The sequence below is a fragment of the Falco naumanni genome, chromosome 6 (genome assembly GCF_017639655.2).
Source record: "Falco naumanni isolate bFalNau1 chromosome 6, bFalNau1.pat, whole genome shotgun sequence".
Classification (NCBI taxonomy): Eukaryota; Metazoa; Chordata; class Aves; order Falconiformes; family Falconidae; genus Falco; species Falco naumanni.
This window is the reverse complement of record NC_054059.1, coordinates 53,342,385-53,355,939: the sequence shown is the minus strand read 5'-3', so window position 1 is coordinate 53,355,939 and position 13,555 is coordinate 53,342,385. Positions and strand designations below refer to the sequence as shown.

At 37.8% G+C, this 13,555-nt stretch overlaps 1 protein-coding gene across 3 annotated transcripts in view; it reads right to left on the bottom strand.

The window, feature by feature from the left end:
* The window catches only part of AHI1 (Abelson helper integration site 1), a 119,890-nt gene that overhangs the window by 18,377 nt on the left and 87,958 nt on the right, over positions 1-13,555 (bottom strand). For 2 of the 3 annotated variants that reach the window (XM_040598359.1, XM_040598360.1), the window contains exons 24-25: positions 9,856-9,935; positions 4,899-5,804 (exon numbers count right to left, since the gene is read on the bottom strand). In XM_040598359.1, the coding sequence (XP_040454293.1) occupies positions 5,579-5,804; positions 9,856-9,935 (306 nt within the window). In that variant the 3' untranslated portion in view covers positions 4,899-5,578. Of the gene's footprint in view, positions 1-4,898; positions 5,805-9,855; positions 9,936-13,555 lie in introns of those variants that run through there. The other variant, XR_005828474.1, reaches the window with a different exon arrangement.

Genomic DNA, 13,555 nt, shown 5'->3' with positions numbered 1-13,555 from the left:
TTTTAACTGACAGCTGAGGCAATGAATGTAGGATAAACAGCTGACTGCAGGGAGGACTTACTCTAGTTACCTTTGTAAGAACTAGAGCAGTAAGAAACATTAAAAAATGGATTTATCAGAAATTTATATTAATTTTCTTTTCAACTCACAATTTCATGGAACTCTCTCACTACAGTATTAAACAAAACCAAGTAACTTTAACACGGTCAAGAAGAAAGTTAAACCAGCACGGAGTGTCTCAGCTCCACTTAATTTCATCAACAAAACACATGGCTAGGGCCTGCACTGACTCACAGAATGTGTGAAAAAAGGTTCCTCAGTTGAACGTGCCCACAGAACTACATTAGCTCTCCTTCAGGCTCCCAGAAGAGTAGGATCTAAGCCAGCATATTCTGCACAATTTCCTTTCCAGCTAGTACCTCTGCCTGCACTGACTTCGCCACGGCCACTCCATGATGTTGGTGAATGTAAGCCTGGGAAAAAGATTCAGAGAAATAATGGTAATATGGGGCTGTCTCCACCCCCACCCCCCTCCCAGCTATACCTGCATTTTACGTGACTGCAGAGTTTTCAAACAGCTATATCATAACAGTCTGTCGCAAGTGTATTGGGTGTTTCAGTTTGCCAGTCCTGTCATAATAAATTAATTACAGGATGTTGCAGAAATGGCTGAGTTCCAGCAGCATCTTGCACAGTTTAATATAGCCCTGTTTCCCCATTTCGATGTATTTGTGGTTAGATAAATCCTCAGAAAATTTACAGCTGCTACACACTAGTATATTATACTCCCTGCCTGTGCAGGCGATAGAAGTGCAACAAAAATTTGATGTCTGCTCACAGTATAGATTTTACTGATATTGCTTTACCGGTGTGGAAACATTTTTCCGCTAAAAGTGGCATCTGCAGTTTCTGCCAAGTATTTGCATTTGAGCATTAGATAGGACTTGCAAACTTGCTTGCCTCAGCCAAACACAGTGCAAATTCATTTGGCCCGACAAAGACTTCACGACTTCACAAAAGAATCAGATGGCTGGAGTTTTAGGTGAAACGCAGAGCTACCATTTCCATTTATGAGTGCAAGGTGAAGTATTTTTCCAGTCTTTAACGTTAGTGTACACTAACGTATAAACTACAGCCATGATGTTGCTGCTGAAAGCCTAATCCTTGCTGATTTTGCTGGAGCTTTGAATATAGGGGTCTATCTACTCCAAGCAGCTTGCAGGACCGGGACTGTACATATACATGCCACTGCTGGAAAACCCACCCTTCTGAAGGGGAAGGCAGCAAGCAACTGGCATACCACATACTGAACAAAGGACAAGACTCTTGCCAAAATCACCGTGAGTAGAACACATCTGCACGTAAGAACAGGGACAGTTAATGTTCAAAATAGCGACTCGATGGTTGGTGTGAAATTCTCATCACGGCTCTAGCTGTTTTGCACTGTATGAAGAGGCTGGACCGGACTGAATCAAGGCAGAGGTGCGTATTGCAACAGACAACTATAAAGGTGCCCTCTGAAGACCTGTGCCAGAAATCAGAGAACCAAAGCTTCATTTGTCCCAACAGTACTGCAAGCCATAGATGATATGGACCTTTTCTGGCTGTAGCTCAGTTAGGACAGTACCAAGTTACTGGAGAGAGACAGAAGAATATTCCTCATGGTTCTAAGAGCTGAGCCAAAAAGCTTCTTAAATGACACAAAAATGTCTTAAGAAGTGAAATGGTTAAATATCTTGATTTCTAAAGTCCAGAAAACATGACTGAAGCCACCAAAGCTTTGCTATAACAACACGCCTTCTCACTGTCTTCTGTTCCTTCTTCTTAAGTTCCAATTTCTAATTGCCACATTCTTGCAAGTCTCCCCCAGACAGCAGTTTTCTTCTCAAGTTGCTTATTTCCCTCTCTCAGACCTCCTCTCGTTTCTATTCCTTAGGTGCAGCAGTTTTGTTCCTAATGTACATATTTTATACTCCAAGCAATAAAACTCCTTCAACTAACACAGTATGTTTTTACAAGTGCAGGTGCACATCCATAAATTAATTTCTCCAAAACATTCTGGATAGTCATTGGACTTCTAGAATGCTCAGGGAAAACCCCCACAGTACAAACCTGTACACGAATCTTTCTAACCTCCCTCCACTCTTCACAAAATTCTATCCCCTCCCAATTTCCATGAAATAGGCTGCATTGCATACATACTAATTTCATACGTGCTAGAAAAGGATCATTAAAAAACCCCATCACTCTTTGTGTTTACCAAACAAGTGTTTTTACTTTAGTCTGTTCCCGCCTTAAATGAAGTATTTCCTATTCACCTTAGTAATTAGAGCAGAAGGATGTAGTGAATGAAGTGCCTCATTATCAAGTTTGTATCCACGGTCTCTGCAGAATGGCTACCATGCCGGCTATTTTTCATAGCTGTCTGCTTTTGCTTGTAATGGGCCATTGTTAACCCTAAATGATCCTGACATTCAATTCTCCATCAGACAATCGGGTCCAGCCGGCAGATTTAGTTCACTAGTCAACAGAGACTTTCAGTTGTCATGTTCCTCTGTGTTCTCATTAGCCCTTGTTTGACTGTGATCCATCCCCTACTGCCTTCTGAATTAAGTGATGCTACAAATACACTTATTGTGTTTTATGAAGTCTGTTCCTCAAATTATTTTAAGGAAAAAACTAAATGCAGTCTGATGGCTATTGGGAAACACAGGAAAAATATGCCATCCATTCTTTTCTATTTTGTTGATTTATGCATGGTTCTTGATGTCTCTGCCATATCATAAAAATGTAATAGGAACTGTATGTTGTAACCACACTAACAAATCCTAAAAACACAGAACAATGAAAGACCTACTATGTTGTTATCACCGGGCAGTTATAAATATCTAATATTTACCTTTTTTTAAACAAGGTTTTATCTGCTTTGTTCCTGCAGTGAACTTGTATCACCCTCTAAAAACTCCTCAAATAGACTTTTATAACTCTTGTATTTTAATTCTTGGCTCAGGGAGCAATTTTGCAGGGCACTCATATTTTAGGATATTTAATGTAGTTCTCAAAGGAAAAAAAAAAGTAGTAAAATTTTCAGTAGGGAATCTGAATACTTCTGGAATTCTTTTGTTCCACTGAAATTTAAGTCCTTTAAGTACTTGGGCAATTTTTAGCAATGTTAAAGTGATTTTAAGAGATACGCAGGCTGCATTAACACAGAAACAAAAAGCATTACATACAGTTTAAAACCTTATTTTTTTAAAACCATTACCCTAATCCCAACTGTTTAGAAGTTTTATCCTTTCTTGTAAATTTAAAATCCCAAAAGCAATGTCTGAAGAATAAAGAACCTACTAACACTGAAGAGAAAAGCTGTTTTTCTTAAAATAAGTATCAGCCATATTTCTGAACAAAAGGTAAGAACTGTCTTTGCCATTATGCTACGTTTATAATTTACGAGATTTTTGGACTGAACGTTCCAATTTTAATACTGAAAAATCATGTAGACTTTTTTTTTTTAAATTTCAGATCTTTTTGTTCATTTTATGTTACATGAATGCAGAAAACTCTAGTACCACAGTGACACAGTATAAAGGAATACAAGTTTCCAACCAACCATGGTTATGGGTAGTGAGGGAAAAAAAATTATAAAACCAAAACAAAAGTTATTGCAATTACAAGAAAACATTATGAAAAGTTTATTTTCAACTCCCTGCATTTTCATGTTTGGCTCTTATCTGATTCCTTCTGCTTAATTGTTATTTGGAACTGTGCCTTGGAAGACACTACTGCTGCCGCTCCTCTCAATTTGGAAAGTGTGGCAAAGCAGCTCTATTCAGCTTCAGAGCAGTGAACATAATTGGAGCCCTAGTTCGCAAGCATGAAAAGAGGTGCTGTGCCTTTGATTAGAACTACCATCTCTCTGTGGTGTTTATCTGAAGTGTTATTTCTGTCTTCAGTGTCCACAATGCCAAATTAACATTTTACAATGCTTTCCAATGAGCTCCCACATCTTGGATACTACTCAGCTCTCCCTGACGTGGAGCCTGATGTCATGGTCTGCCCTTATTTTAAATGTGACCCAGGACACTTTAAGAAATGGAAGATTATAAGAAATTGAGATCTTTTTCTTATAAAAATCTTTAAATCCCACATGTCACACAGTGATGAGTTGGAATATATTGCAAAAGCAGAGAGATAAGAGGCTAGGAGCCTTGCTTAGAATCAGGCAGTCCCAGGACAAAGATAATTTTACACCACCTCTGACTGGGGAAAGAGACAGTAATAAGTTTCCAGTATGCATATGCAAGCAACATTTGGGGGAAGACCCCATACACACGCTCTATGCAAAGCAAAGCTAGGACTGTTAGCAAAGAACAATTACCAATGGGGCCAAGAAAGAGTATTTGCTGCTGTGTTTTACTCAAAAGAAACAAGTTCACAGATTTTTCTGGCTTTAAAACATGTGCAGGGAAGATACTACAATATATAGTAACCAGTCCTCTGCATCTGGGTGCATTTCACACATCAGTGCCCAACATTGTTATTCTCACTTCTTTTTTTAATGGAATCAAGTGCCCTGTCTACTAAATAAGGGCTTTCTAATTTTATGTTATTTATTGCTTCAGAGGGGGAGGAGGAAGAATTTCCTAGCAGAGTAAAAATAAACTGGACATCATCAGCCAGAAAAAATACCAACACTAACTGATAGAAAGCACTGTAGATAATTAGTGAGGTCATTAGTAAAAGTTCACAACATAATACTCGTTTTAAAAAAATAGGTTAATGACACTTAAAATGGATAAAGACTACAAGTAAAACAAGCAACACAGACTGATATGAAATATTTCATTCAGACAAAAGAAAGTATATTTGGCAAGACTGTTGCCAAAGGACACAGAAACTCTGTCAAAATTGCGATGCATCTTTATTATGTGCAAACCCCCTCATTTGAAAAATATAACTGCCTGGAATTTGCAACACTTACTTACATTGGTAAGCATGAGTAGTCCCACTGAAGACAGTGTAGTTGCATAGCTGGTTACTCAACAATTTGCTTCAGAGCTGCAAAATGCAGTCCAAGTGAATATCTGATGCCAGGAAAATATTTTTTAAAAGCTTATGTTTTCAGCTACCCTGTAATATCAGCATTCCTTTGGAATTTTACCATTCTGAACACTCCTCTATTTATGCTAATCTAGTAACTTATGTAGTGGTTGAGCTTGTTTTGCTCTGGATCAGCCGTGGTCACTTGAGTCTCTGCTCCCAATGGATTGATCTACAGTCTACAGGAATGCCTGATACAGTGTAATCAGATATTAAATTGGTTAACATTGTATTTGATGGTTTCAGATGATACCAGTCCAGTGAGGAGCCGATCAGTCAAGTTCTATTGATTTCAAGCAACTCAGGGCAAAAGTCTCCCAAAACATGTTTACACCACTGGGGAGTCCACACTGGTGCCATTTTGCATATTTGAATATTTTAATTTCTCTTTTTCTTGTTATTCCTAGAAGTGAGATTGTAGTTGCAGTCTTCAATGTGTATGCTGAATATCACACCGATATCTGGAATTAAATTATGACTATACATCATAACATTCAGGCTCAAAGGCAATATTTGTCTTTCCATTTCTGCTTAAGTTTGAGCCTCTCACTGCCTTTTTCTTCTTCAGTTCCACCCCATGGGCTGTAGATTTTTTTTCAACACCATTAGCTGTAACTGATGATACAAGAGTATCGAGACCCATTAAGTTGTGCTGATTTTCTCTTTCATTCCTCTGTATCTTTTTCTTCTTTTTCTTTGCACCTCTAGAGAAAAGTAGATATAAAAAGAGTAAAAGAAACACAAAGTTAGCCCAAATTTAGAGCTTTTTCCACCCACAGCTGATCTGTTAGAGCAATTGTCTGCCTGTCCCTCTTGAGTACAATGCTGGAACAGCTACAAAAACTATGTTTCACAGCAGAACAAAGACAGAAAAACCATGAAGACAAAATATGAGACCACTCCACTTGTCTACTTTTTATCATAGCATTGCTTTGGAAAGAACTGCTCATGATCTTAAAAAAAAAATATCAGCCAGTCTTGATCAATAGTCAACAGATATAGTTAAAAAATACAAATTACCACTCTCCTCCTCTCATAAAAGTCATTGCAATTTTTTTTCCCCCTTTCCTAAGCTCAGACACCTAGTTTATTTATTCAACAAGACTAAGATAGGCAGGCAAACTGTATGAGATTAAGTTTTCCATTTTAATTTACCTGAACTATGACAGATTTACAGAATCAGAAATCACTTTAATGTCTATTTATGCTTATCCAGACTTCATACAATGCCAAAACCATCACTCAAGCTCCTGTATCTTTCCCAGTTAGTGCCTTTAACAAGAGAATTAGACTAGTCTTGCAGATGATGCCAGGGATTATGCAGATGTTACACCACTTCAACCATGAATTCCCGTTCTTGGCAGAAGTGTAACTTTATTAAACTATAAATGCGTAATAATACTTCAGCTGTAACCTTTCAAGGGCAGGTACTGTCTTTGTTCAAAATTTGTATTGTGTGTAGCACAAAGAGGTCTTGGTTTGTGACCAGAACTGTTACACTGAATGCTGCTGAAACACATAAGCGAGTGGATGAATCAAGACTAAAGAATGTAATGAGATGTACGCAGTTCCCCCAAAAAGGGTGCTGCAAGAGCGCTACTGTTGATGATACTGTCATAATGTACTAATATTTTATAGATGGAAATGTTTACACACCAGCCTTACTAATGGACTGATAAGTATCTGCTTATAGTTTTGGGTGGGTTTTTTTAAGCTAAATTGTGTATTCATGAAAAATGAATTGCTGCAGCTCTAATACTGGAACATCCTAAGGAAAAGGCACTGGAGTTTAAGACCTTCTGCATTAGGATTCCTGAAACAATTTGAGAAGTACTGCTGCATGAGGAAACAGGAGTACAAAATCATAATTACTCAGCAGTATAAGTACCAATCTACCAAACTGAGTGTTCAGCTGGGTCTCATGTGTAAACATTTGTAAATTTACGCAGACAGCACTACCTAGTGTAGCTCAACAAAACCGTACAATAGGAATATATCTAAGGAGAAAATGTCTGTCCTGACAAATAGTTTCATTAATATTCAAAGGGTGAGGTTGCTATGCGGATTTTCAGTATAAAGCTACTCAGATTTTGAGAAGCTTTCATCTCTTTATTATTTGAACACCAGATGTGATGATGCATCAAACCTTTGAGATACCTAGATAAAAACCTTGGTTCACTTAGCATCTATTATGTGGCCGTTTCTCTGTTTCTTTTAAAGTCTGCAGAAGATAGGTTAACTGCTTGGCTAAGATAAAAATCTACTACCATCTTGGATAAAATTTATTTTCCTATTGCAAAACTGTACTTTCCATCCAGAAATTCTGAAAGATAGACATGCCATAAGGGCTTGCCATTCACTTTCTTTTACAGCAGGTATTGTGGCCCTAATGAATACTGTTCTAATAGGCCAAACAGCAATCATTCATCTGGAGGAGGCTCAAATAAAGGTATAGCGAGTTGTGCAGGTGCTGTCAGTTTCACTTCTCCATAGTGGAAGTGTGTACTTAGCAATTACATCTCACTTCATTCTTACAAAGTTTATTTACTGCATAATTCCTATAATATACTAGCATTTGACATGGATATTAAGTGTATTTTCACAGAAAACAGGAAAATAGCAGAATGTTCTAAGTGGAGCAACTATTTAAGAACAGATTGGACTGGATCACGAGTCATGTTGATAGTGCTTTTAGATGATAAAGTAGAAAACTTTTCCAGTTAAGATCACAACACTTGCATGAGTGTCATTTTTTAAGGATATTTTAAGACATATCAACTACGATGAACAAGAAACCTACAGATCTGTCACAGCCCCTGTGGGTCACTGTTTCAGGTACAAAGAAGTGAGAGTTTTCATTAAAAATACGCTACCATGTTTCTGAAACATTTTGTTATCTACTCTGTGCTATATAGACAGCCTATAAAGACAAATATGGAACAGTCTTTCTAACTAGTGGCTTCAGAAATGCCAGAAGATCCTTCTCTCTTATAGCTCTCAAAATAAGGCAAAACTCTGTAGTCTTAAAAAAAAACCAACCCTCAAACCAACATGGTACGTGGAATCGCTGTTATAATTACAAAGACAAGTTAATCACATTCCATTATGTTGTAGTTCATGGAAGAGCCTGCAATGTACATACTTTTAGATTCAAGCTTTAGATCAGGAGTAGACATTACTCAGATTTGCATTCTTATCTTAAAACATGCAGTGAAAACTGCCCTCTCCACATCAGACAAAACACAAGCACTAGGAAAAAATACAGCAAAACCATAATAAAACCTAGAATGTCCTGTACATGGAAGGAAAATACTGCACTGTAGGACTGGCATGCTTATCTACCTCCCTTTCAAATTAGTTTAAAATATAGCATCAAACACTACCTCATGGCATCTTCCATTCACCCTCACCAGTGATCAGGTATAAATGGTTCAGTACCCTGAAAGCTTGTGAAAGAGGTTCTGCAATAGTGCTCTTTGCCCAGATGGGACAGCAATGACATGAAGCATAACTTCAGACTGGCATCTCCATGATGCTTCTGCTTCTTATAGTTCAGGAGGAGGGAGCACATTCAAGTGACTCAGGCATGTAGGTGTCTTCTCTCACCTTTCTGAAATGTAACTGAAGCAGTTTGGGGGCTCTGTGTCTTCAGCATCACACTGAAGTGTGACCTCTTCTCAGGACAGCCTTAATTTCCATTAAAATGAGTATTACACATTTGACGTAACTCAAAATTCTTGAATTTGATTAAATCATTTGTGATTCTACATTTTAAATCTGTGGTCCCACATTCTTCAGTGGATGACCTGGAAAGGTCACACAAAGGGTTTCCTGAAGTTCTACTAACAGAGTTGAGTCATACCACATTTTTGATACTCACTTCTAACAGACTGTATCAATTGTCACAGTAACTGTGCTTTTAAGGCATTTCCTTCCTTAATGTACATCCTATCAGAATAGTTATGCCCAAAATTCAACACTGAATTCTGTCAAAGCCCATTCCCCATCATACCTGAGGGTTAAACTTTCTACTCACAATTTTCTATTTTCAAATCTAGATACAGGTGGAGATAGAAAATTGAGATTTAAAGGTAAATTAAAATTAGATATGTATCTGCATCTACACCATATATGCACAGATTATTTACATGAGGAGGGGGCCAGTCTGGAAAACAATAGTGAAATAACTTTGCTTTAGATAACAGATACCTGTATTGGCAAACACGGGATGTATTTTCAGATGTATTTTTTCAAGTATAAACGGTTGCAATAGCTAAAGATACTGTGGAAGCTCTTGTTTAAAATGTTGAGATCTTATCTACCTACAGCTTTCACATGACAAATACATATAATTTCCTAAAAATGCAAGTGTCACAAAGATGTTAGCTTGCATCATCTCAGTATGTGACAATCTTTCACAATCTACACTAATTTTTAGAAGGTGCAAAAATAGTTGGCAGTTTGTAGCAATAAAGCCTAATACATAGCTAAGGGATGCCACAGGGCAGTCCCATATCCCTGAGTTTCGATTCTTACATACATTATAGTCCTTGCTCTTTTATGCGAGGAAGTGTGTCTGTGTACACACATACAAACTGTTATTTCTGTCATGTTTCAATTGTGAAGCGCTTTTTGAATTGTTGCCCTAGTACTGTTTTTCTTGCTAAAACAAAATTACCCTTGCAACATTTCTCAGTTTTCTAACAACAGTTGTAGAAGTAACACTGCAAATTGTTTTAAGTATTTCCTGCTTACCGTGTTGCAGGTGAGTCTCTATCTGTGTCAGATTCTGAGCTAAATTTTAGGTCCCCTGATTTACTGATGACTGGTGATGTCTGTAAAAGAAAAAAAAAGAAGCAGGAAGGTAAAATGACAGACAACGGGGCCAACACATGTACAAAAACCCACCAGCTTCCTGAATAAGGAGAGAATATACCTCGTTTGAAAAAGAATGTCTATCAGCCATAAAATGTTAACTCCTATGTGGTTACAAACAAGGAAACACTACCCTGCTTTAAAAGGAAAAAAAAAAAAGTTACTTGCAAATAAAGAGTTTTCAGGTATGTGTAGAAACCAAAGGTTATGAATCTGCTTGAAGTCAGCTTAAAACATACATGGTCTGTAAAGAATTAAGAGTTATTTCTCCTACTACATAAGTAAAGACAGAATACTAAAAAGCCATCTTATTGCATAGTTTTAACAAGAGAAACCTGTCTATTTTTTAAGCCTGCAAGTTTCAGTCAAAAGCAGTTCAAATCGTTCCAGGTTACTTTATAATTCAGAGCTAAAAAAACCCCAACAAAACCCAAATAAAAAAAAAAAAACCAAACCAAGCCTGGAAGAGTTGAAGGAAATTCTCTGATTTCTAATGAAATTAGTGGAGTATGCAACTCAGTCTCTCTATAAACAAACCTATTCTCATTCTAACAGGTCGTACCTACTGCAAGAATTCCCATAAAGAAATGTGACTGCCCTTCCTGAGTTTACTGTCTCCAGGGTCAGATTATTTTCTCTACCTTATTCCACGCACGCTGTTCACAAGTGTCTGGTAATGACCCATGTACTTTCATTTTCATGGAGGGCAGAAGCCAACACAACTGATAGGCCTTATGTCTCTTTCAAAATTTGCCTTTCTGGAACCAAGCATAAACCACACATTCAACCATGAACTTCAGGCCTATGGAGCACCACGAAAGCAGTGCAGCACACTGTAGGTTCAGACCTAGTATCACAATGCTGTCAGTGAAAAACCATTGTGGACCTCTGCTTCAGGTTGACAGGACAGCTAGGCTCTGTCAGTGTCCGTTTGGTATGGCGTGCATGAAAGAACAAGTTATATCCAGGCAGGCATTGTAAGAGCAGGGACTGTTTCCTATGAAGACCTTGGAAAGCAGGTGAAAAAGTCTGGAGCCCTAGGCCAGAGAAGATAGGGAGAAATTAGATTCTAGTGCTTCCCCCAAAATAAGATTTTTTTCAGGGAGTAAAGGAGAACAGGCTTGAAACTAAACCCTCAAACCTTGGCCCTTGTTTATGATTTTAAGACTGTTAGTTGAACTTCAGATTCACGGTCAGCCTAAAGCAAAACCTACTACATTGTTTCTGAATTTCTCAAATAGCCTTAGTGTTAAAAGCATCAGACCATCCAGTTCTGCCAAGCACAGAGGTACTCATCTGCTTGTAAGAAAGATGTTTAATGTTCTGCTATAAGCCTGAATTGGTTCAAAAAACAGCCAGTTAGTGACATTACTGTCTCTAAAACCCCAGTTAAAAATGAGCAGTATTAGGAAGCTCACACAGCATCATTCAGCAGCTCTGGAGAGTAACCACAAAGTCAACAAGGGCTTTCTACAAGCAACAGAGAAAAAACCTAATTACAGTTCTTGATGCTCTAGCTTGACAATTGTTTGTTTCATTTTGTGTGAGCTCACAGGCAAAGCATACTGTGGTCCCTCCATATTTAATGCTTAAAGAGAGAAAACAGAGGGCTGCTTCACAGCAGTTCTTTTTATCACTTAAGCATTAGTTTCGGCATTTTAAAATGGAACAAAAATACTTTGTTTCCAGACACTAAACTAATCCATCACAGATTTCAAAGCCCTGATGAATAAAACTTAACATTTCCTCATCAAGTACTATTGTCCAATTTTAATTTGGAGTAAAGTGAGGCACAGATTAAAATTGTCTTGGCACACACAAATGAAGACTGTATTGGAATCACAATCTATATCTCCCAAACCTTAGTTTTTATGCCTTGAACAGTTCAATTACTTTCTTAAACTAAACAGAATTAATTAAAAAAAAAATCTAGTCAATGTTAGTAGTTGAATTAGATTTGAACTTTTTTGTCTCTGTCCCATTCCCTAGTATTATTTTGTTAGTTTAATAGTATTGTTCTGTTGACTTAGAAGAAACAGGATCAAGCTCCCATTTACTTACTGAGTTTACTGAATTCATATAAGCACACTGCCCACAACCACCATGTTCAAGCATTAGTCATTAGAATTAGTCTGCTCAAAAAACACTTTGGATTTGAAAAATTGAAAAAACAATTTTTGGATTGCTGGATTATTTTAGACACACTCAAGACTATTTAGAATATAATGATGTAGCATTGGCGGGACTAGGAAAAAAATCTACTTCACACACAAAATCCTTGTTAATAAACTTGAGACTAAGTCAATGGTAAAAGTAAACACAAAAGAAAGAAACATAGTCCCACTAATATGAAGTATAATACAGGAGAGTGCTGTAAAGGGAACGACTCTAAGCAGTTAACATTTCCTTCAGCATTTGTAAACTTGTGGTTCCTTGCCATATACAATCATGAATTTACTTCACTTGCAGTCAAAACGAAATCTTTTTGAAAATCCTCTGTGAATGATGTTGAAGTAGGCTTTTTACCTTCCCTTTTAAGTGAATATTACAGAATCTCTACATTTTACTAATACTATAATCAAATGTGGACCTTTCCAGAGAACAGTCTAGTAGAATTCTCTTAAGTGCCACTACAGAAGACTGACTTATCTTATAAAAAATGGACTAAGTTTTTTACACTTTCAGACACCAAAACACAGGAAATTATCCTTGTTTTACAGTTAGAAGATTAAAGTATCCACTATAATTAAGCCGTCTAACTGAAGGTTCTTATGATCTGTTTTAAAAACAACTCATCACATAGGCTTTCATATGCTCAAGCACAGCATTTCAGCATGAATACCAAAGGAAAAAAAGCACACAATTAGAGACATTCAAATAGCTGTGTTCACCTGACGTGGCAACTAATGAGAATTCCTAGGGTCTGTAGGGACAGACTCCCAATTCCCAAGAGTACTGTTCGAGCATGATAGCTTTCTTACCTTACTCTTACAAACTTTCAAGCATATAATGAGGTAGGAACTAGACACCAGATCTTTTTGAAGCAGATGTGTCTGCCACTATCCTCTCTTGTCCAGCCCACATACCTTTGCGACCTTCTTACCCCGCTCCTTGAACTACTTTTCCCAGCCCAGTGATGGGAGGAACAAGCAGGGCCAGCAGCAGATGCAAGGTGGCAGTGCAAGAGCTGCTGCAACATGGGGATGAAGTAGCAGCAGGAGCACTGCGAATGAGTGAGTGGAGGCTGGGAAAACGGGCAGAAGCTATCTGGCTAAGGAGGTAGTGGTTACACTTAGACACTGAGAATGCATCAGGGACATGCTGATGTAAGGAGCAAGCCATGTTAAGTCTAGAGTATGGAGGGCTGAAGAGGCTGGCGATCTTTTCTTTCCCCATTTCCAAACCTGCTGACCACTTGTTATGCATGGGCAGATCTCCCAGGAAGCTCCGAAGAGCTCTGTGCTATTGTCACTGTGTCTGTACTAAGATTTAGCAAATCTAGTGTTGTAACAGATATGGTGTTAGTTATTAAATTCATCCAGATTGCAAAGCTTAAATATGAACACAGAATTATTAGGGC